Source organism: Melitaea cinxia, chromosome 23 (assembly GCF_905220565.1).
Source record: "Melitaea cinxia chromosome 23, ilMelCinx1.1, whole genome shotgun sequence".
In the NCBI taxonomy this organism is placed as follows: Eukaryota; Metazoa; Arthropoda; class Insecta; order Lepidoptera; family Nymphalidae; genus Melitaea; species Melitaea cinxia.
In genome coordinates this window covers 7,024,719-7,049,118 of record NC_059416.1, presented here as the reverse complement: position 1 = coordinate 7,049,118, position 24,400 = coordinate 7,024,719, and the positions used below count along the sequence as shown (strand labels likewise).

The window sequence follows — 24,400 nt, the reverse complement described above, 5'->3', positions numbered from 1 at the left end:
CAACGTCCGCGTGGAATTTAACAAAATAGTTATTGTTCAGTTCGCAGTTATAAAATAAAATAAAATCTAAAATAAAAGTAGCCTAAGTTACTCTTTACTATATCAGCTGTCAGTGAAAGTCCCGTCAAAATCGGTCCAACCGTGTCAGAGATTAGCTGGAACAAACAGACAGACAGACAAGACAGACAAGCAGACAGACAGATAAAAATTGTAAAGACTGTTAATTTGGTTTTTGTATTGTGTATACATCAATATGCATTTAGTTAAAAGCGGTTATTTTAATACTACAAACAGACACTCCTATTTTATTTATTTGTATAGATGACTGAAAATATTTATAACGCCACTTGATTCTTTTTGCGCTGTGTGTGTGAAAGTTCTAAAAGTATTCTAAGCATACCTACAAGTATATTAGATGTACATAGCGTCAGTTGATGACTTTAAAGGAGTTTGAAGTCACTAATTTACAGCCTTGTCAGATCGCGATATTTGGAACTTTATAAGAGGTCTATACGTAAAAGTGGATGAACTATGTATGAAACTACTTGTTTTCATTTGTTTTGCTATGAAAATCATTACACAATATGTTTATAATTACCCCTAAAAGTAGTATTTAATCAACATTTCATCAGTACGTCGATCAATGATTTAATTATTCGTAAATTAATTAGTCTCATTTTCGCTCACGAACTGTTATTATTACAATGATCATCGTAATGAGATGAGCGTGAATAATTGAACGCACATTTTCATTAATCATTCTTTATGATGTTTTCGCGTTTTCATTAATAAAATAGCAATTATTAGCAACACTATTAAAAATAAAATTGAAAATTGGGCTGTTTGATAAAATACGTACAGCATGTTGTAATCGATAAATGTGTATTCATAGTCTAGTCTAAGATATCTTTATCTAAAATATGTAAAAGTCGATTATTTATTTGAGTAATTGTCTTGCATGTAAAAAAGGGATCGCGTTTCGCGTATAGACGGAAGAAATTTACGGAACGGTACAATGTGTAGAACGGAAGATGAAGGAAGAAGACTCTGAGCTCCTAAAACACACAATATATAAGCGCCTAGACCATGGAAAACACTTCTATTACCATAAAAATGTTTGCCATAAGTGGGGATTTTTGCTGTGACCGCTGCGCCAATTCATCGTCAAATATCTTAACCACAAAACGATAAGTCAATTTTTACCATCTGTCAAGTGTCATATACCCTTACAAGATGCATGAGTATACAAGCTTGATTGTGACTGTGGTCTCTCTTATATAGGACAAACAAAACGATCGATCAAAACTCGCGTTAAGGAACATATAGCTGACTTAAAACATCGTCGCTATACTAAGTCCGCAATCTGTGAACACAGTCTAGAGACAGCTAGCCATTATATTAGATTCGATAAACCACAGATCCTCGCAAAAGAACACCGATTCCAATCAAGGATGATCCGTGAGGCTATTGAAATTAAAAAACATCCAAATTTCAATAGAGAAGATGGCTGGCAATTACCACCTGCTTGGGACCCCATTATTAATATAATTAAATCAAAAACCAAGCATAATTTACCACAGATTAAAGACTCAATTAGCACATTCTGCGTAGATATGACTATATAAGATATTGATGTATGTCGGGTAGTTTCGAATAACTTTGTAACGTTGGGATGTCTGACACCTCAGTCCTCCCGTTACCATGGTTGCTGTAAAGTATCCGAAACGTCGGGAATCAAAAGTTAATAATAAACCGCGATAAAATCCGAAAAAAGTTGTTTCATTAAATGAGTAAAATTCGCGTAAACATTAGAAAACAATATCTTAAGTAACTTCTTATAAAAGCAATCACAAGTAATTTCTTACAATTGTTTGTTTCATTCTTACATTATTTTATCCTTATCAGTTAATTCCTGCACGCTAACAGAAAGTTTAGTAGCTTTCAAAAGTAAACATAATTCGATTCGCTGGACTTTAGTAAGAATAATTGAATCAATGAATCACGTGATCATTGATTACCAAATATAGAATGACGTAAGACAAAATGTTCAAAGAACTTTTTGTTATTTTTTTTATATAACAAATATAGCAAACAAGCATACGGATCACCTGATGGTAAGCGGAGACCGTAGTGTATGGGCAATTAAGCCGCCTATGCAATACCAGTAGCGTTGCAAACACATGACCCAAGCTCCAGCACTGCAAGGTCTCTCGCTACCTTGTTTACTATAGGAATACAAATGTATTTGAGAGTAGAAAAGAAGTAATATTAGTTAACTGTGGCCTTATGTAAGGTTGAGGTACTTTCCCAGTCTCAGTTACTCCAAAAATTTTATCACTGTGTATGTGTTCTGCTGTATGCTCTGTGGTTACGGCATCAAAGAATATAGCCACCCCCTCTCTTCCCGTGGGTGTCGTAAGAGGCGAATACGGGATAACACAGTTCCACTACTACCTTGGAACTTAAAAAGCCGACCGATGGCGGGATAACCATTCAACTGCTGGCTTTAAAATACACAGGCCGAAGACGGGCAGAAGCGTCTTCCGTGCGACAAAGCCAGCCCTGCGGTCACCAGCCCGCCTGCCCAGCGTGGTGACTATGGGCAAAACACATGAGTTCACGCCATTTTTGGTGTGAACTTGTAGAGGCCTATATCCAGTAGTGGGCTGCGAAAGGCTGCTGTGATGATGATGATGATGTGATGTGTATGTGTTTTGCTGTGCCTTAGCTTGCTGTTTTAGTGGTCAGATAATAATGTAACTTTTTTTAATATAACTAGGTCGGCAATCAAGCGTACGGCTTACCTATTTGTAAGCGATTACCGTAGCTTATAGACACCCGCAACAACAAATATTTGCAAGCTCGTTGTCGACCCTACCCCCAATCTCCCCTAATAGCCGTGATAACACCTTACTTACCACAGCAATACAACACTGCTTAAAAGCAGTGTTATTTGGCTGTAATATTCTGTAAGGTCAAGGTTCTATCCTCAGTCAGGCTACTCAAGGTTTTGAATGGGATATTTCCTACTGTGTTAGTAGGAAGGTGTTCCTCAGTTAAAGTTAGTTAGGCTTAAAAATAAAAAAGGCTTAGAATCAAACTTTCAATTCGCGATCACAGGCTGTTAGGTAAAAAAAATGTGCAATGAAAATTTTTTATAGTAACGGCTTAACTGATGCGGTTGATAGAATATTCGTTCCATCCCTAAAAAGAAAAAAATGGGTAATAGTATAAAATAAACAGGTTTCTTATAATATTTCAAATATTTCCTTTGAGTTAGAGTTATATTTATCACAGCACCCCTTTTTAATTTGTCATGCGTGAGTCAATCATCGTGATAAACTACTCCCCCATATTAACTTAATTATGACCCAATTTCACTCCTGTTCTCTAACATCACGTGCCTCCGTGCAGAAGTTTGGTTGTGTAACATTAAATGAGTTTGATTTAGTTTTGTTATTTGTAGCTAGCAAGAGACAAATGTCTTAAATAATGTATACGTTTCTTATTAACACTAAATAGTGGTCGTCCAGTGGTCGAAATTTTCGACCATAACGAAAAATTTAAACAAAAAAAATATAAAAATAAAGAACTTTAAAAAAAATCAGGTTGACACACTTTGACAATCAACAAAAGAATATGCGTGTGTGAGTGTGTGTGTGAAATACATGGTAGTGTGTGTAGTGTTTTTTTTTATTGATTTAATATATTTTTATGATTTATTAAAAAAATAGTATTCTGCATTCCTTCTCTATATAAAGGTCTTCTGTAAAAAGGAGTACAAATTTTTTGCTTCACTTATATATATAGCTATAATATATAGATAAACTAAATATCCTACTCTAAAGTAAAAAAATGTAGAGTTTAATTATTAATGTAGAATAGAGATGTTTTGCAATTGTTACGGCATATAATTATGACGATATGAAAATATGTAATTGAATGGATATTGTATTATGCCGTAGTAACATCCTTGTTGATCATTCCATAAGTAAATATAACACTTATAATATTCTTCTAATTGTATTATTACTTAATAAAATCAATGAAGTAAATGGTGATATAATAATAAATAAATAAATACAACTAGCTCATTAGGTCCTTCTGTAATTAATTTTGTTAATTTTAAAACGGCTTGTTGCACATTACATTATTCAGTTGTACAAAAGTCCGGCTTAATACTTAAAGCATTCTGTAAAAGACAACCTTGGTGAGCCTTTGTTACTTCTCTTTGTTGGTAAAATTAAAAAAAAAGAAAAAAAAAGAACCTCCTTCGTGTTATTTCCAATCTACGTAACTTTCGTGAAATAATTTTAACTATTATAAATGAGTGAAGTCACTAAATGTGAATATAAATTTTTAAAAGTTTGAAAATCGAATGATAATAAAAAAAAAAAAAATTAACGATTCTTTCACGTTTGGTTTATGAAATTTTTTTTGTTATTATTTTTGTAGTAAATCGTTTTATGTACTTGGGGAGGCCTATGTCCAGCAGTGGACTGCAATAGGCTGAACTGACTGACTGACTGAATGTAGAGTCTTACTTATTTATCATCTTATAAAATACCTATTTTCATTTATGGGAATTTATATATTAAGACATTATTACGCACCACATCTGTGCTATTATTCGAACATTATAAAAGCAATTGGTCCCCGCTCTACTGAGTTTTAATGCGCTTTTGTGGGTTAAGAAATGGGTCCAGCATTGTTTGATCCGTTCGTGCTTTACTCTCCTTTGACCTCACAAAAGAGATACAGGTCACATTGAATTGGCGTTAAGATAAAATTTATTTGTTTGTTATCGAATTATAATCGATCTTGCTTCGTGATAGGAATATTTATAACACTATAACTCTAATTGATAAATGTATTGAAGTTGGTCGAATAACTGTTTTATTAGTAATTAATTCGAGTTTGAATACAATTGATTAATGATATAATTGAAATTGTATTTAATTGGCGTACTAAGAACGATTTAAATCGTCATGTTGCTTTTCAATTTAGATTGATCTTTGAGTGATTAAAAATTATTGAGTCATTTAAAGGTTTTAGTTTCTATGCTACTTCTGTGAGTTCATTTGCATAGAGTAAAATGAAGCTTTAGATTTAATTAAAATTTATTAATGTATAATATAATTTTTTATATAAAAATAAAATTAATAATTAATTTTATTAATTGTTTATTGTTCGTTACTTCGTACTTATTAAAAAATTGCTGTGTGTGAGATAAAATAGTGGTTTTATTACATACCTATGTCTTTGCCGAAATTCCTAACATAAGAGTTGATCGGACTTTGTCGAGTATAATGAACGTCCACCCAAACTTATCTTTTAAACCAACTTCCAAAAAAGGAGGTTCTCAATTCGATTGTTGTGTTTTTTTTCTTTTTTTTATGTACCGATGGTGGAACGTTTTCAACAAAAATATTTTAATCGAAAGATCGATATCGAAGATACAACTACTTTTCGAGTTATATCTAATAATGCGTTTTTACTTGACTATCTATATTTTCGTTGCATACCACATAACTTTTTACTGGGTGTACCGATTTTGATGATTTTTAATTTAATCAAAAGCTGATAATTATCGTGTAGTTACATTTAAATTTCATCGAGATTTGATTTCAACTTTTTGAATAATCTTTGATAACGCGTATTTGCTTGACTATTTTTTTGGCTACCTACGTTGTATTACTTATCTATCGATGTAATTGAAATCAGTTTTTTTCGTTTGCGAGCAAATACAATTATATAACAGTATAAAGTACGATTAATTTTATTATAAAAATATTTTTTTAAAAGCTAGAGTTTATCGATGAGATCTAGTAATATTACAATTTTTTTTTTGGTGTTATTAAATTCAATATTTAATCAAAGATCAAATTCAAAGTAATAAATTCTTATAAAATTGCTTGAAAACATATTTTGTAAGATGTGCAATAATAAGTACATAGGTACTTAATTCTTCATACTAGGTGTTCAACCTAATAATTATTATCTTTGTAAAATTAGTTTAAAAATATAAATGTTTAATCAGCATTCATATTTAAAATAACGTAAAGAAAAAAAAAATAATCGTATTCGCTTTAAAAGATAATTTAATTCCGAATAATCCAAATTTAATCCGACACAATTTTTTAGCAATGGCGACAGTTTTGTACAATCAGATTGATGACTAATACAGATAAAAAATAACTATTGTCAAAATGGTATCGAATAAACAATAACAAGCAGTATAGCAATCTGTTGTCAAAACAAACAAAACACTTTAGCTGTCTGTCACAGACGCTGTGACAACGAATAAAAAAAGTTTTCCTAGGGTTGTATGCTATAGCTAAATTATATTTTAACGAATATAGTGCTAAATAATAACTATTGGGAATAAAATTCTATCGTGACATTTTATAACCTTGACAAGATTAATATTTCGATTAATAACATTGAAAAAAATAGTTTAAATTTACATTCAGAAAATGTTCATCGCGTTACTTTTTAAAGTGAAAATTATTGAAATAAAAAAAAAAATCGTTAATTACTAGAAGGCAATCTATGAATTAAGTTCTTGCTTTTATTTATTCATTTATTTATTGAACAATTTATGTACACTAGGATAGCAAAAGGAAATAGCTCTTATAAACAATGCTAGTACAAAGGCACTACTTAGCCCATGATGGAATCTCTTCCAGTAGTCCTGCCACAGGAAACTTATAAAACAGTCAGTTTTTTAGATATAAATGCTATTATTATATATTTTAGATCAATTTATGCTGTGCTGTGTTTTGATAAAAAATTGAATGAAAAAGTAAAGAGGGAAAAAAATAATAGTTTTAGTAATCGCTTCAGACAACCCTATCGTTCCAATTCAAATATAGACCTACAATAAAAACTGTGGGGTGTGATCGAATTATACCATAACTGCGCATCTGATATAATCGTTTGATGTCGCATTGATATACTGATGGGGTGCGCGAATTTAATTATTTATCTATTTGTCTTCTAACCTACACTCTCCCTTACCTCTCTTATTCTCCCTTACGGTAATTGATTTCGCTTTTATTAACTAGATACGGCAACCATAAGTTGTAAATATATGTATGTTGTATTGTTGTAAATATAGTATTAGTGTAAAGCTTCATTATTTCAGCCTGTCGCAGTCCACTACAGTGGCGTGAACTCATGTGTTTTGCCCATAGTCACCATGCTGGGCAGGCGGGTTGGTGACAGCAAGGCTGGCTTTATCGCACTGAAGACGCTGCTGCCCGTCTTCGGCCTGAGTATTTCAAAGCCAGCATTTGGATGGTTATCCCGACATCTGTCGGCTTTTTAAGTTCCAAGGTGGTAGTGGAACTGTGTTATCCCTTAGTCACCTCTTACGACACCCACGGAAAGAGAGAGGGTGGCTACATTAATTAGTGCCGTAGCCACACAGCGTGTGCATTTTGATGTTAATTGATTAAAGCTTCTATCAGTACTTTGGAGTCCATCCCATTTTAAAATTACTCACCTACTTTCAGTGTCTCTCCTTTAGAAGATACTGTTGCCCATGAGTGGAACGTTTACAGACTCATTTTTGTAATTGGAATAATGTTAAAATACCATACCAGCTTTTTACAAAATTACTGTTTGTTGGGTCATTACTGTACTTAAGCTGCACACTTAAATCATAAGTATAAATCATTTTTAATATTCAATACAATTCTTTATTTTATTTTATTTTTCGTACGTATAAGTAATCAAGGGATATTGGACCTACAGGAACACAATACCACTCGAGAGCTGTGCTATTTAGCTGTGATCTTCTTTCTGTAAAGTTATTGTGATTCCTCAATCGAGTTCCTTGAGATTTTTAGCAAGATATTTCGTGCTATTTTATATATTAGATTTTAGTTTATAAATGCATTTTTTAAATAATCTCTCTCTAATGGTGGTTAACATCATAGTAAAGATGCTACAATTTCCGGAAGAGATTTCGTGTAGTTCTTCTCTCTCTAAGAGAAGGAGAAGACTTCAAGTGAGAAATTTGCTAGCTTTTGCAATTCTTTTATCTATTTTATTTTATTTTGTTTTATTGAGATACATGTAAGAATATGAAATAAGATTACTAATAATAAGTTGCCACATAAACTCATTCGAGTTTTACCGGACATCAGTATTGTCGATATTATCAGTAGGTAACTAGGTACATAATACTCGTGTATTCGACTTAATGTTGAAGTACATCATTTTATTTTCAAAGCATTTATTTATTATATAATATACGTCACATATTTGTACAGACAGTGTCTTTTTTAAATCATCATGTTTACAGATGAGGCGATTTTAAAGAAAAAAATTCAAATTGAATTCAGACATTTGAATCTACGCGTGCGCTTTGGCTTGCAAAAGTTTCGGATTTTTGTAATGTCATAAATGCAAATCAATTAAATATTTTTGAACAAATGCGAAAACAATCAACATTTCACGGTACGATGCCACTAAACCGAGCGTGAGAAATCAACAATAAAACGTCCATCGCTCTGGGACATCTCACCCCTTCTAATTCATATCTCTTTTGAACAAGATGTTATCCATTCATTGAGCGGACAGTCAAGTGCAGAATTCACTACTGCACCAACGCTTTGCAGATTATGGGAATCACGCCTAGCTTTCGATTCCAAAATAACCTACGTGAAACTTGACGAGTCGTTTAAATTTAAACTTTAAATACTTGAGCATAAAATAAAACTTACATTGTCGATTAAATTTTTCGTAACGATAGTTGATTCCATTTGCGTAAAAGCATAAGAATCGTCTGGAAGTTTTCTTATTTTGGGCTGTATTGCATGGTGCATATGGCTTAATTTAGTTTGCTAGTAAGAGTCAATATCAGCTCGGTTAGCGCGTAATCTCTCGGGGTTACCATGGTCCCCAGCTTCGCAGGGTTGGATTGTTAGTTTATGAAGGCGCACTTGTTTCTGGGGAATTACAAAAACAGTTATTGTATGGGAGGGGACTTTATGAGTTAATAAAACGTGAAAATTGCCAGTGTGTAATGCGGCACGCTTGAGATTCAATTGTCTAATGATATTTTTATTAATGGGATTGGCTTATGTTTTAAAAAATTGTCTGCTTTGTCGGTTTATTTTAAATTTATGTTTAAAATTAATTATATTTCGAAATTATTTTCATTTTTTTAAAGTTAATATCATTGTGTAAAAGATTTTATTTTACCGTCTTATCTATTTATAAAGCTTTTACAAAGAAAATAGATTTGTTAGTACTTCCTCACGTTTACTACAATAAAACGGAAATAATTGTGTTTGCTCGCAAACGAAAAAAAACCGACTTCAATTACATCGACAAGTAATACAACGTAGATCGACGAAAAAATAGCCAAGCAACTACGCGTTATCAAAGATTACTCAAAAAGTAGTTATCACATCTCGATAAAATTTATATGTGACCACATGATAAACATCAGCTTTCGATTAAATTAAAAATTATCAAAATCGGTACACCCAGTAAAAAGTTATTACGGATTTTCGAGAGTTTCCCTCAATTTCTCTGAGACCCCATCATCAGATCCTGGTTTCCTTATCACGGTACCAAACTAGAGATATCCCCTTTCCAACAAAAAAAGAATTATCAAAATCGGTACATCCAGTAGAAAGTTATGCGGTATAATACAACGTAGGTCGACGAAAAAAGCGTCAAATAAAAACGCATTATTAGATATAACTCGAAAAGTAGTTGTTAGATCTCAAATAAATTTAAATGGGACCAATTGGCACACACCACCTTTCGATCAAAACAAAATTTGTCGAAATCGGTCTACCCGGTCAAAAGTTCTGATGTAACATACATAAAAAAAAAAAAAAAAACAGTCGAATTGATAACCTCCTCCTTTTTTGGAAGTCGGTTAAAAAATCTCAAACTATAATTGACTATACTACTCCATAAAGTATAGTATAATATTTATTGCAACATATTCACACCTAAAAGTATAGTTTAATAATTCTTCTTGCTAATTTAGGTTGAACTAACTGACTGACTGCTAATTTAGTCCAACTAATCACAAAAAGGTTAACCAAGGTTAATCAATTTTTTATTATATATTTCTTTATATTTTTACAGACAAGTACTTACCTTACCTTACTCACCATAAGAACGCAATACTACTTAACATCAATATTATTTGGGCGTGTTCTTCTGTGAGGTTGAGTTACTGCCGTAGTCGAGCTGCTCCTGATTTTGAGCAACATATCTCCTGACACTTGTAATTGTTGATAAAATAGTTGATACCCAAGTGAATTTCATGTAAATACCTACTAAAACCCTACCGAAATGAAACAAAATCTAAATAAAAACCAAAATAAAACAAAGTCTTCCTATATATTTAAAATTCTCGTGTCACAATGTTAGTTAACATACTCCTTCGAAACGGCTGGACCGATATTTATGAAATTTTGTGTGTATATCGGGTAGGTCTGAGAATCGGCCAACATCTATTTTTCATACCCCTATGTTATAAGGGACTTAATAATAGATATGGCAAAAAAGCGTTTGCGGGGTAAGCTAGTATACCTATATAAATTTCAATTGTTATATGATATATTTTAGTGGCGTAAATAAATAAATGTCTCACACTCAACGGCACCACTAGAATTTACTCCTATGTCGGGGGCCCGGAGACATACATAATACAAAAGCATGAACGCCCAGACCACAACAAATATCTGTATGGTCAATACAAATATTTGCCATGTGCGGAGATCGAACGCGCTGTGACTGTTCCGCTGAGCGTCGTTATAAATATTTTTTTATAGTACTTTTAAAGGTTCCTCAACCGGCCGCGGCAGTTCTAATCATTTCTGTTTTGTATCCTTATGGAGAAATAGCTCAGTACAAAATTTTACAAAAGAATATCTAGAATCAAACACAAAGATATTATAGTCGTATATTATCAAAATCGATTCAGTACAATCATGGGAAAATCCCACACTAATAGTTTCGTGTGACGATTTCTAAATTATATAATTTCTCTCTTGAGACTTAAGTTATGATGGGGCGTATCATCAGACCAGGGATATTGACCCCTCTCATTTTTTATTTGTATACATTTCTATCAACAGAAGCTGTTGTATTATGAACGTTGCCGGGTCAACATAAAATAGCCTTGATATGCGTATTCACACGAATATTGTATGTTATTCGAGATACAAAGATAATCTATAGATGAAAGGGCTGATGGTGTCATGGATGGGGTCAAAAGGGAAAGTTGCTGAAATATTATATTTTTGTATTTGTATAAAGTGTATCGTAAATTTGCGTAAATATTTTCTCGAAATCGAATTCGAGATTTAAAATTGAAAATGATTATCTATGGCCATTTTCAAATCTTATGAAGACATCAATTCGGACAATTTATTAACACGGTTTAGGCAGAGTCTTACTGAGGTAGGGCACAGTATGAAATATGCTAATCAAAATCTGGAGCAGCCCGACTGGGGAAGTACCTTACAGAAGGTCATAGCTACATAATACTGATTTTAAGCTGTGTTGTTCCTGTGGTAAGTAAGGTGACCAGAGCTCCTGGGGGGGTGGGGGGGATTGTGAGTAAGGTTGGCAACGCACTTGCGAATCTTGTAATGTTGCAGGTGTCAATAAGCTACGGTAATCGTTTGCCATAAGGTGAGTCGTACGATTCTTTGCCGACCTAGTTATTTAAAAAAAATCTAAGATTATTGAGCTTAACTTAAGCAGCATAAGACCAGCCAAATACCTCCTTTCTATACATTAAAATAATTGCATCATTATCTGTCCCTACTCGTCTGCGAGTATGTATGTAACTTCCCTACCAAGTATAACAAGACCGAACTATCTATGTAAATAAATATATCTTGTCCAAGTGGTAATAAAACTCGCATCCATCGGCTTAAATATAACTTTTTGCACCCAAACACTAGAACGATTTTCTACCGATTCTACGATTATGTACTCAATTAAAGGATCTATAGGAATCAAAATTTAATTTTTAATTATATTACACAAATATTCGTCTTTGATACCTATACAACTTAAGTATTAGGTTAATTAGCTCGTTGGCGCAGTTTACAGTGCCTGTACCCTGCTTTCTGATCTGGGGGTTGTGGGTTCGATTTTCGCCTCGATTCTGCGTGTGATATATTTATTTATTTATGTAAATATTATTTATATGTATTTATCAAAAAAATATGCAGCTGTATCAGCCGACTGTTACCTATATCACAAGCATTAAGTTGCTTACCTTAGGAACAGACGATGTGTGTATGTCATAGGTACATGTCTGTACCAGATCAGGCTAAACAGCAAACCAACGTACAACAAGGGCAGGCCTCCCGTAGGTGTTGACGTCCTGAATATTTGAGCACAAGACGGTTGGGGTCAACGTCTAGCTGTCATCCGTCAAAGTCAATTTTAACTTAAAATTTACTCTTTATTCTTTTTTTTTTAAGCAGTGAACATAAAAGCATTATCGAGTAGGGGCGGAAATAATAGGGAGAATTTTTAACGTTGTAAAGTTGACTTATTAAATATTAACTGCTCATATATATTTTTTGAATATTAAGCTAATTTTGTTTGTATTTTAATATTAAAAATTATTATCGAGATAGTCACAATGTGAAATTAACTAGGAGCTACTTTAATAACAATGATATCTGATAAGGAAAATCAGGAAATATCCTACACAAATTCTGGAGAAGCCCGTCTGGGGAAGTACCTCGACCTTATAGAAGATCATAATAATACTGCTTTCAAACAGTGTTCTGTACTTATGGTGAATAAAGTGACCAGAGCTTCTGGGCAAGATTGTGGGTAGGGTCGGCAACTCGTGTGTGATGCTTCTGGTGTTGAAGGCGTCTATAGCCTACGGTAATCGCTTACCATAAGGTGAGCCGTACACTTGTTTACCGACCTAGTTGTTTAAAAAACAAAAACTTACTATTTCACTCGTACCTATTAAGTTTTAATGATATAATATTGCTATAACCTCACTCCTCGAAACGTGGTGATTTAAACCGACTTTTAATAAGAAGAAAATTCCAGTTTCATCTGTATGTATCTTTTGATTATAAAGTTAGTATAAGTGTGTCATCACTAAAATGGTGGACTGATGTGTGAAAAATATTCCTTTGTCAAAACAATATTTTTTCTTCAAACAAAAATTATACTTTCTAATTAATAGTATTTTGTATAAGTTGACTTAAAAACAACGTTTTCATATAACTAAACATTTTAAACAAACTTATAGGAGACAAAATAAGGAAAGTTATTAATATTGAAAAATAAATATAACGAAGAGTACTTTGTTTCAAAGATACACTAAGAAGTCGCACAATAGCTTACAAATGCATTGTTAGAAGTTGTTATATGTTCGCAATTCCTATTTGATACGACTGCGGTCCTTTAATGAGTCGTATGAGCGCTGAGCTACGTTTCAAGGCCATAGACTTGGATAACATTAGACGGGGATGATCCATTTGTAAGGTTTGACTTGTATGATTTTGTGTGCATAGATTATCATTATAAACTTAATCACATAGGCGCAGCAGGAACTATCATGCTCAAAATCTGGAGCAGCCCAACTGGGGAAGTACCTTATAGAAGATCACAGCTAAATAATATTGCTGTCAATTAGTGGTGTTTTACTGTGGCAAGAAAGGTAGCCAGAGTTCATGAGGAGGGTTAGCGAAAGAGTGGCAACGCGTATGCGACTATTCTTTGTGGTGTTGCAAACTACTATAAGCTACGGTAATCGTTTTTCGTCGGGTGAGCCATACACTTATTTGCTGTATTCAGTACGTACATTAATATATATACTGATCCCACAGTGAAGGGTGTTAAGAGGTGTGGTGTGCTAGTAATGGCTGATATGATTGTCAATTATGAATACATTTTTAATGTTTTAACCGACTTCAAAAAAGTTGCAGGTTCTGCTTTCGATTGTATTTTTTATGTATGCTAATGTAATCATAACTTTTACTGGGTGTGATGATTTTAATCTTCTTTTTTAAATCACTTGTCATGCCTATGGTACCTAATAATGCATAGGTATTGTAGTATAGTTATCGATTCAATTTGGTAGTCAGTTCTTTTTTTTTTTTTTTTTTGAAAATAACCACAATATTTCATTCAAAGCAAACATTCTTGAAATATATTCTGTCATCAATTTGAAATCAATTTTTACATTCTGTTAATTTACTGTCTTTCTATTCAATCGGTAGTCTATGCGAACCTCAAATTGCTCGCCAGCCGGGATTATATTTGATGCGGCGCTAATCAGTCTCACTTACTCGCTAATTGCTTTCCGCACCCTCTAATAAATAATACTTAAGTGTTTATTACGTAATATATGGTGAATATTCGATTTTAATGACACACATAACTAACTTATATTACTTGATATCGATTATTAAATCTATGTACACTATTGTTGCAATGTCTTCCTGGTTCCTGGCAATATGATTTTAACATAATATGTTGTCACTTCTGTATATAAAGTTAGTTTTATTTTATTTCTTGTATCTAGACAGTTTTATATGTACTCGTACAAGAACAAATGACAGTTCACCTGTCAATTTATAAATTTTTGATGTTTGGAGATATTTTAATCCTATTTTTAATCTTATTCTATTTAATACCTTTTACATTTCTTTCTATTTTTTAGAATGATCCGCTGGCGTATTAACCTCTCCATATCTTTACAGGTTTGTATACGCAGTCATGTATTATGATATAGAAAGAGTAATATACGTGTTACGTGTGTGTGGTGTTAATGAAAATTATATATTTACCTGAGCACAGCAGGAAATATGACTGGGGAATTCTATCGACCTTACCCGAGTAGAAATGTTGTCGTCTTCCTTAGAAGGACCGGATCGGGCATGCCTGATCTAGACCAGATAGGTATGTAGCGCTGAAGATATATCTGAACCTGATCAGGATGAGATAACATTTCCTGATCGGGTCCAGATCAGGAAATGTCATCTCATACTGATCAGCCGGTTCAGCCCGGTCCTTTTAAAAAACACGAATGTATATTCTTGAAAAAATTGTTGAATAAAAAAAAAGCAAATTGATATTATAGATATGTTACATAAAATTATTTATTTCCGTTTATTTTTGCCAATGTACTATTTATTTATGTTTTTACTTTAAATATCAATTATTTTTATTTATTTTTATATTATTAATTAACTATTGTTATTAATTAAATTTTATTTATTAACTTGTAATAATTAACTACTAATTAACTAATTCTTACCACTTACGACTGCTCCACTGTGTCGAAATGGACTCTCTGCTAGACTGTCCTGATAACTGTATATATACTAAAAGCGCTTAAAAACATTGATAGCGCGATACAGGCTCAGTTCGCGTAATTTATTTCAGGCTATCCTGATCTGGATCGGACCGGGTCCTGATCCAGTATGCATTACAATACTTGATTACATTTTACATCAGGCTATCCTTGTCTGGACCAGACCTGGTCCTGATAGAGCTTGCTGGATCTGGCATGCCTAATTCTGTCCTGATCCGGTCCAGATACATGATCTAGTTGAGCCTGACCTTTTTTCTAGTCGGGTAGTTAAGATCACAGCTAAATAATACTGCTTTCAAGCAATATTGTGTTTCTGTGGTGAGACCCTTAGTGATGCTTCTGATGTTGCAGGCGATAAACTACGGTAATTGCTTACCATCAAGTGAGCCGTATGCTTGTTTGCTGACCCCGTTGTATAAAAAATATATTACAGATACGTATATCAGTAAGCTGTTATCTAACATACAGGCATTAATTTGCGTATCTTAGGAAAGACAACTGAGTATGTAATTTTTTTTAATTCACTTTTGTTAACCAAATCATCGAGATTTACCTATGCTAAGCTAGAGTTTACAGTTTCTGATTATTATTAACATCACCCAAGAAATAGATTTAAATATAAAATACTAAAAGTATCGTGATTTTACCTGTATCGAGATGTCTATTACTATTACTCTACTATTATAAAAGATAGCTTGTTGTTTGAATTTACTTTTTAATATAATCTTAATAAGTGAGCAGGATTTCTAACAGTTCTATTTAAATAGCCGATTACCGTCCTTCATTTATTTGTTTATATGTTCCAATTACATAGCCGGAGATATATTTTGTAGAAACAATATAAATAAAAAAGGTAGCTCAGAATTTCTTATAAAAAGGTATCTAGCGTTAACTAAATTTTGATAGCAAATAGATATTTGAAGAACTTAGCTGTTTCGCCTGATTTGTCCTCCAGCATTCTGTTATTGTTTCAAAGTATTTATCCGCTGTGTTTTAAGTTAATCGCAGTCAACAAAAAAAACTCTTCAAAATTAAAATACCTGTTTGTATAGCAACAAAACTCTACAAAATTATCCTGTATACGTGACACGTTACAACGCATTAATTTCGCTATGATCTAGTTCGTCTATTCGTTGCGATGGCGTGACGGGTAAATTGTTCACGAAATCGTTGCTGACAACTTAGCCTTTAGCTACACTTGGATGTATGAGAATTGGTTGTTTAATAATTTTATTTTGTTTATATATACCTATTTATTTGACGTTTCTTGGTACGTTGTTTTGTGTCAATGTCAATCAGTTGAAACTGTTTGAAACTGTCATTTTTATTTATTTGTTATATTTTACGCTTTTTGTGGCCATCAATGAATTTTTCATTAATTAATTCATTGAATAACTTTAAAGAGTACTGGGTTGACTGATTTATAGGTATTTTCTATTAATAAAGAAAAACCACTTACATTTGTCTTAATATTATGGTATTAGGTATCATTGCTATGCGTTGCTGAAATTTGTTATTTTTATTAAAAATCGTTTTAGCAATGTAGCAAATATTGACTTTTACTTTTTTCGAGAGTTGTCTTAGATATACATATATTTTACATTCATTTTATTTGTAAAAAGGTTGTTTCGTGGACATTATATATATTTAATGCTTTAATATTAAATTTGTTAACTAGTAGAGTAAATATCAATTTTTTCCATATTTGGCTTCTTATTAATTTTAAAAAAACTCTACTTAAATATATTATTAGGTCAAGCTTTCTTTTTATTTGCATATATACTTATTTAGGGCGGTAAATAAGCATACCATTTCACAGTAAGCGGTTACCGTAGCCTATGAAAGCTGGCAATACCAGGAGCACCAAAAACCCATTGCAGACCCTAAGAGTGGATTGATAATTATTTTGTTACTCTTAAATATTTAACATAATAATTATGCTCCATGATAATGATAAACAAATAATTTCAATAGCAATAATTTTTTTATCATCAAAATTCTAACGATACATATCTAAAATAATACAGGTAAGTCCGAGAAACGCACGTAAATATTAATTTGTTTTTACAAAAATTACCAATACTTTGAATTCTGTTCTCACGCTACGGTGATTATTACTGAGCGACAGTCTCGGGCTCGATTCCCGTGCCCCTTCGTATCATTTGAGAACTAATTTGAGACGAATGACACGCGATCGGTGACAACAACAAAAAAAATTAAAAATAATCTTTGTTTTTTTTTTCTTTAATAATTTAATTTATTACGAGAAAAAACTGTTACGATATTACGTGTCCAAATTCTAAATCAGGTATAATTAGATGACATTATATTTTTGGAATGATAATTAAACTTATGAGAGCCTTTATTTTAAAAGTGCCTTTTTAAGAGCCTTTATTTTTTTTTAAAAAAACCCAAAACGGAAATTATAATAAATATGAAATTCAATCTAGAAATGCTTATAAATAATATGGTGTAAATAAAAAATTAAGAAATTTCATTTCAGTGTACAAAGAAAAGAAAAAAAGTAAACGAAAAAGAGAAAACATTCTAAATCCAAAATCCAATTTAAGTCCACAAACGATTTCAAATAAAAAAATGGAGCATTAATTTTTAAACTCTATTCGAAAAACAAAAGATCCTAATGACAGCGCGGTAGTCACGTATTTTATAATCTATGCCATTACGGACCTCCTTGCACCGCAAGGGTATTAAAATTATATTACGCCGTAATCGAGATACTAAATTGTCGCTAAATCGACCGTTTTCGGACGGAAATAGGTTTTTTTTACATCAAATCGAATTCGTTTAATGTAATTTGAGACAATTGTTTTACTTGATCGCTCCTTTTTTTTAAATTGAGGTTACGAAATAGGAAGTCAAAGGGAATAGTATTTTATTATTATTTTTTTATCTACAGATGCAACAGATAACGATCATGACATTTCTAAGGTTATTATTGTCATTTAGAAACTTTTTTATCGGTTTTCGTGTAGTTTAGGGCCGTGTTTCACCGGTTGCTAACAAAATAAACAGACGCATGAAATTACCCAACAGATAAAGGTTTATTATATATTTTCCTTTTTCACTATTAACTCCATTTTATCTGCATTATATTTCTATTCGTGTATACTTTATCGTTTTTTTTTTATTTTTTTTTTTATAGAACTAGATCCACTAACAAGCGTAAGTCCAACTTGATGGTAAGTGATTACCGTAGCCTACAGACACCTGTAATACCAAAAGCAAGCTTGTTGCCGACCCTACCCCCGACCTTCCTCAGGGGCTTGCGCCACTTTACTCACCATTGGAACACAACATTGCTTGAAAGCAGTATTGTTTAGCTGTGATCTTCTGTAAGGTCGAGGTACTTCCCCAAAAGGAGTGCCCCAAATTTAGATCAGGATCTATCTTGCTGTGCCTTATCTCTATTTATAGTTGACAAAGAACTAACCCTAAGGATCTTCCTAGCTTCCTGCTGATAAAACTTATCAGCAACCGAAGAAACAAAATTATAATCCAAATAAAAATTTGCTTTCTTCAAGTAGGTTTAAAAAAAAAACCTTTTGAATCGTCATTTTACAAATTAAAATTATTTTCATTTTTAATAAACTAAGTACCAGCTGACGAAGTTCCACCGAGATTCAACCAGCTAACATTAATTTTCATTCATAGTAGCATAGTAGTTAGTAGCAACTATCACCAAATAAATTATTAGTTGAGAGGAAATCATTGAAAATATATTTTTTTTTCATGTTCGAGCAGTCAGCTGACGTATAATCCACCATGTTATGGTCAACTGACTTTATTTTTCCTTCAAGATATTAGGTAAACTATTTAAAGTGGGAGGAAATGACTAAAAAATCTTTTTTTTCCATGCGTAGGATGCTGCCTCTGCCAGTTCCACCCACGGAGTCGCAGCTGACGGTCGCGAATATTCATAATATAAATCCCTAATGTTAATTTTACGAAGTTTTGATTGGGAGGAAATTGGCCATGAAAATTCGTCTCTGGCTCCCAGACCATAACGCCTAACAAACAAGGGGCGGCTGATGTGTAGTTGCAGACAAAACGAACAAAGCGAGCTTGCCATGCCTCGTATTATTAATTTAGTCTGACTGCATTCAGCGATAGCATTGTATAGCAGTATAATAGTATTTAAGTTTATTTGTCCGCTTGATTCTTTTTGTTTCGTATTATTTTAGATTATATGACTAGCCCGTTGGCTCAGTTTGTAGTGGCCCTGCTTTCTCGTTCCGCGGGTTGTGGGCCGATTCCCGCCTGGATCTGGGTGTAATATTTGTATTTATATATGTATTATTTCCATGTATATTTATCAAAAAAATAGCTATAACAGTCGGTTGTTACCTATAACACAAGCATAAAGTTGCTCACCGTAGGAACATACGAGCGTGTGTGTTATAAAAAAAAATAAAAAAAACCCTTCCGCCGCAGCTTTGTCTACATGGACTAGATAATTTTGACTTATCCGTTTTTACTGGTAAAAGAGTTTTGAAAATCGTTCCAATAGTTTTTAAATTTATCCAAAAAAACAAAAGTTAAGCCAATCCTCTTTAAAATGTTAGTTAAGATTAGTAGACAAACAAGACTTTGTCTACGCTGATTATTACATGTGTGTACAAAACGAAGTAGGTATTAAACTTGTAGTATATCATATATTATCATTCATGGATAGAGTAATCAGACCAAGACGATAATATAAAAAAAGCTACTCCAGACTTAAAGTTAGACCTCCAGCTGATCATAGCTGTAACAAACCCATATACAATTTCTTGTAGACTTCCTTTATGCCGGTCGGAACTAACGCACAGACAGATGAAAATCATCATAATCGTTAAATCACAAGTAATTATTTTAGCACCTACTGATTTTAAAAAGTAATTTAATAAATAATATTCTTGATACGTCTCTGCGTACGCATTTACATCGAATTAATATATTTTATATGTACTATAGTTTGTAGAACTACCCTCCTTATTGTTAATTGTCTCAATGAACTGAATTTAAACTTAACACTACGGACAAATCTCCGCGATTTTTGCAGTGCATTATTGTAATTTTTTATGTAACATGTAATTTTTATGTAATATCAGTTTTAATTTAATAAATAAGAAAAGGTAAATTTCGAAAAGTTGATTTCATAAAGTCTTAACTTAGAAGTACAAATTATATTTTTGTATCGTTCATACTCGTATTTTTTGGATAATTTGGGCCTCAAGTCTACTATAGTAGTACTACATTTATTTATGAGTGAAAATTTTACGGAGTATCGTTGATTTTCTTTAGATTCCATTGTCATATTATTCAAAGTCTATTACAGTAGTGTTTTGTTCCATTGCTGAGTAAGGTACCCAGAGCTCCTGTGGATGCATTAGCAACGCGATTGTGAGGCTACTGAAGCTACTGACATCCATAGGTACGCTTGTTTGAACTTAACATTCACATAGAACCGTACGGAATCTCAGTTAAAATGTATAAAATAAAACAATGTTTTTGGTATATATTTCATTTATTTTATTAAAATTTCTAGCAATTAGCCAGTTAAATGAAAACCTGTTGATACATTTATATACAATTTGTAACAAGTTCTCTTTCTAAGTCCAGCTATAACTATTTCTTACATGATTTGCTATTTACATTTACTTACATAATCACAAAACATATAAGCGAGGAATCTTTATTATTATTACATACAAATGTAGGTATAAATAAATATTTGTGTTTTTTTTTAAAGTTATGTAACGCACAAGAAAGTATCATCGTAGCATCATTAACATTTGCATGTTGCACTTATTATATAAACTTAAAATTGTAACAGCTCAGACTAAGCTGTGTACTAACTTTTTTCTATATTTGTTTTATGAAATTCTAATTTATTTATTTTTTACATTTAACTCAGTGGTTCTGAACCAGTGGTCCGTGGACCAGCGGTGGTCTGTGAGGGAATCAAAATGGTCCGCTAATGCGAGGTTTGGAGTGTCAGTCTCATTGGGTTAAAACTAAATATTCCAGATTTTACCCCAAAAAACAGTTAGTGGTTCGTGGCAAAACATACATTTGGAAAAATGGTCCTTCATCACTATAAGGTTGAGAACCACTGATTTAAACGAAGAACATTGTTCTTCCTAGTTATAGTTATAAAAAGTATATGTGAAATTTGGAGTCAATCTTTTATTTTGGCTACTTACACTCGTGTTTAATATTTATACTTACGTAATTAATAATACTTTAAGCCACAAAAATAATATAATCATTGTAAATATTGAGAATAATAAAAAGATGCCGCTATAATAATTATTTTTACATAATTTACTGAAATATTTGTTCCTACCGTTTCAAGAGATTCGTGATGAAGGTTTTACTGTTTCTTTCCATTTGCATTAATTTGTGACTACAACGCACGTAAATCACATTTAAAGTAAGATAAGTTAAATGTATAAGCGTCTACATATTCATATCTTAAGCTTTGTACAATTGCTATATTTCCATCATAATAATATTTTATTAATAAATCTTATATTTAAGTTAAATTTAAACATTATTATTCGACCCTAAATATAATACTGTTTCATTTATTTACATTTATTAAAATTAAGTATAAGTAAATGAAATCAACAGATACATATGAATACCAAAATCAGATTATAGTAGATTTCGTCGAAATTTACGGTGTAAAATGCTATTTTAAATTAATAGGTGGTATAATAATTCATATTTATATTACGTGATCGTATTTTATTACTTACATAATATAAGTATATATATATTACAGGTTTTATATATACTTCTAAATGTGTTTTAAAAATAAGTGTTTTTTTTTAAGTTTAGAGCATATGCTTCTAGAAGAATAAAAATTTGTGAAACGAATTAAGATAACGATACCGATAGAAGACTGTTTTAGAAGATTATTGTATATACAAATTTTTTACTGTTTTTAAAAGTATTCAAGATTTTCTAGATTTTATATAATCTTAAATTATATAAAGACTAGAATACATTTAATAATTTCACGATTAGCTTTTCATAAAACTAGTATTAACTTTAAAATATTTACACCTACTTAAGAGGATAATGTAATGTTTAAGTAAAATTACAAAATAAATTTGTTATGTAATCGAATTATAAATTTCTTTATTAGGTATGTAGTTTAAACTGAACTTTGCTGTATGGCGTTTATGGATATTTAGTTATAAGATGCAACTGCGAAAATCTTTACAAGTTAAAAGTTATCCACATTTTATTTGCTCTGTGTTAAAATTGCCATAGTAAATAATATTAAAGATTACCGAATTGGCTATTTTTTTAACTAGTAATTTAGACTTTTTTGAGCTTTGAATTCTGCGTGCTATAAATTCTATACAGCATTTTATAAAGTCTAAATGACAATTTTTAATAAAGAACATCATTTTTTTTTTTTGATATTGGTATATTATTATATTTTTATACGACATTTGTGCGATATTTGCGCTTACAAATAATTTTATTTATCATTAAACTGCTACAAAAATAACCGCTGAAAATGCTTTTCGTGTATTGCTCAGAACTGCCTAAAGTTTTATGTCAAACTATCCCTATAATAAATTACATTTAAAACTCAACATATAGGAGATGCAACAGGCGGTGGATGAGGAGGTCCAGCGGTTCCAGGTGCATTCATAAACGAACCCTGGTTTCCTGCCCAAGGTTGGAGATTTTGTAGAGCGCTTAAAGCGGTGTTAGGTTGCGGTGGTTGTCCGGAGTTTGATGTTTGATAATGAAGCGCTGACAGCGAAGGAGCACCTGGAGGCGGTTCTGGTATGTAGCCTTTGCTAAGCGCTTCCGCTTGAAGGGAGAGCATTAAACGGTTTGCTGCTTGACGCTCAGCCTCTCGCTCTTCAGCTGTTTGTCGTCTGTAACAAGCATAGATTGTTACATTTTATAGAGAAAAATATCGAAAAGGTTTGGATTATAGCTGCTTAAACTTGGCTATAAAGATAGGTCGGTTTGACTAATGGTATTAAATTTGAATTTTTAAATGGAATCGAAAAAATTGGGTCTGAATTTCACCGAATATTTAATGAGCACATTATTAATAATTTTAAATATATTCTTTATTTCATGTATCAAATGACCCATAAAAAACAAAAAATAATTCGTCGTACAATGGATAAAAACAACAAAACAAATATAACTAAAAAATCTTTAAATGTCACAATAGTTTTAAAATTACAATATAATATTTAATAATCAAAATAATAATTATTATAAATAAAATAGGTAACAATAATTCATTATATTAAAACTAAGACAACTAATTACAGTAAAATGTCAAATAAGCTTTCGCTCCGGCATTTATTTGTACAGCATAAGGTGTGTATCGCAGCAATGCCGGAGGTAGAAGCAGTCCAAGCGTTTCGCGATCATCTGAACTAAACAATAACTTTTTTGTTAAGTTCCACGCCGACGAAGTCGTATACACATTATTATTATATTTATACTTGTTGTGTCCACAACTAGTATAAATATAATAATAATGTGTAATAACTTTAAACGAGGACTTATTAATACTGACACTATTCTAACCAATCATTAATCAATGATACTTCTATTACAAATTCATGTAGAAATTTATACTCGTAAGTGTCAAATACATGATATAAATTAACATACGTTTGTTGAATGTATATAATTGCTTGAATAATTCAGTTCGACCAATCATCGTGAATAATTGATACGGCCATTAGCGAACAAACCGATAGCCACTAATGAGATCTCATTGCGAAAACATATATACACGTTGTTTAATTGGACATAATTAAATTTATTTAAATAGTTGTTTTTTAATCGCTGTTCACGTGTCAATATGGCGTGTTGAATAGGGCGGAGTAGCGTCAGAATGTGTGTACAAAATGGCCGCTAAATGTCAGAATTCATGAATTTGTTTTGCACTTTATAATATATGTAATTAAACAGTATTTTATAAAAATTATATAAGAACTAATCGAGTGTAGTTACAGGTTAGATTTCCGCTCAGAGAGAACATACTCGTAATAAATGCCG

At 32.0% G+C, this 24,400-nt stretch overlaps 1 protein-coding gene across 1 annotated transcript in view; it reads right to left on the bottom strand.

Moving 5' to 3' along the window:
- Positions 1-22,880: 22,880 nt before the first annotated feature.
- LOC123665170 (T-cell leukemia homeobox protein 2) overlaps positions 22,881-24,400 on the bottom strand; it is a 54,569-nt gene continuing 53,049 nt past the window's right edge. Inside the window, exon 3 of the mRNA XM_045599513.1 lies at positions 22,881-23,250. Within this exon, the coding sequence (XP_045455469.1) occupies positions 22,956-23,250 (295 nt within the window). The 3' untranslated portion in view covers positions 22,881-22,955. The remainder of the gene's footprint in view (positions 23,251-24,400) is intronic.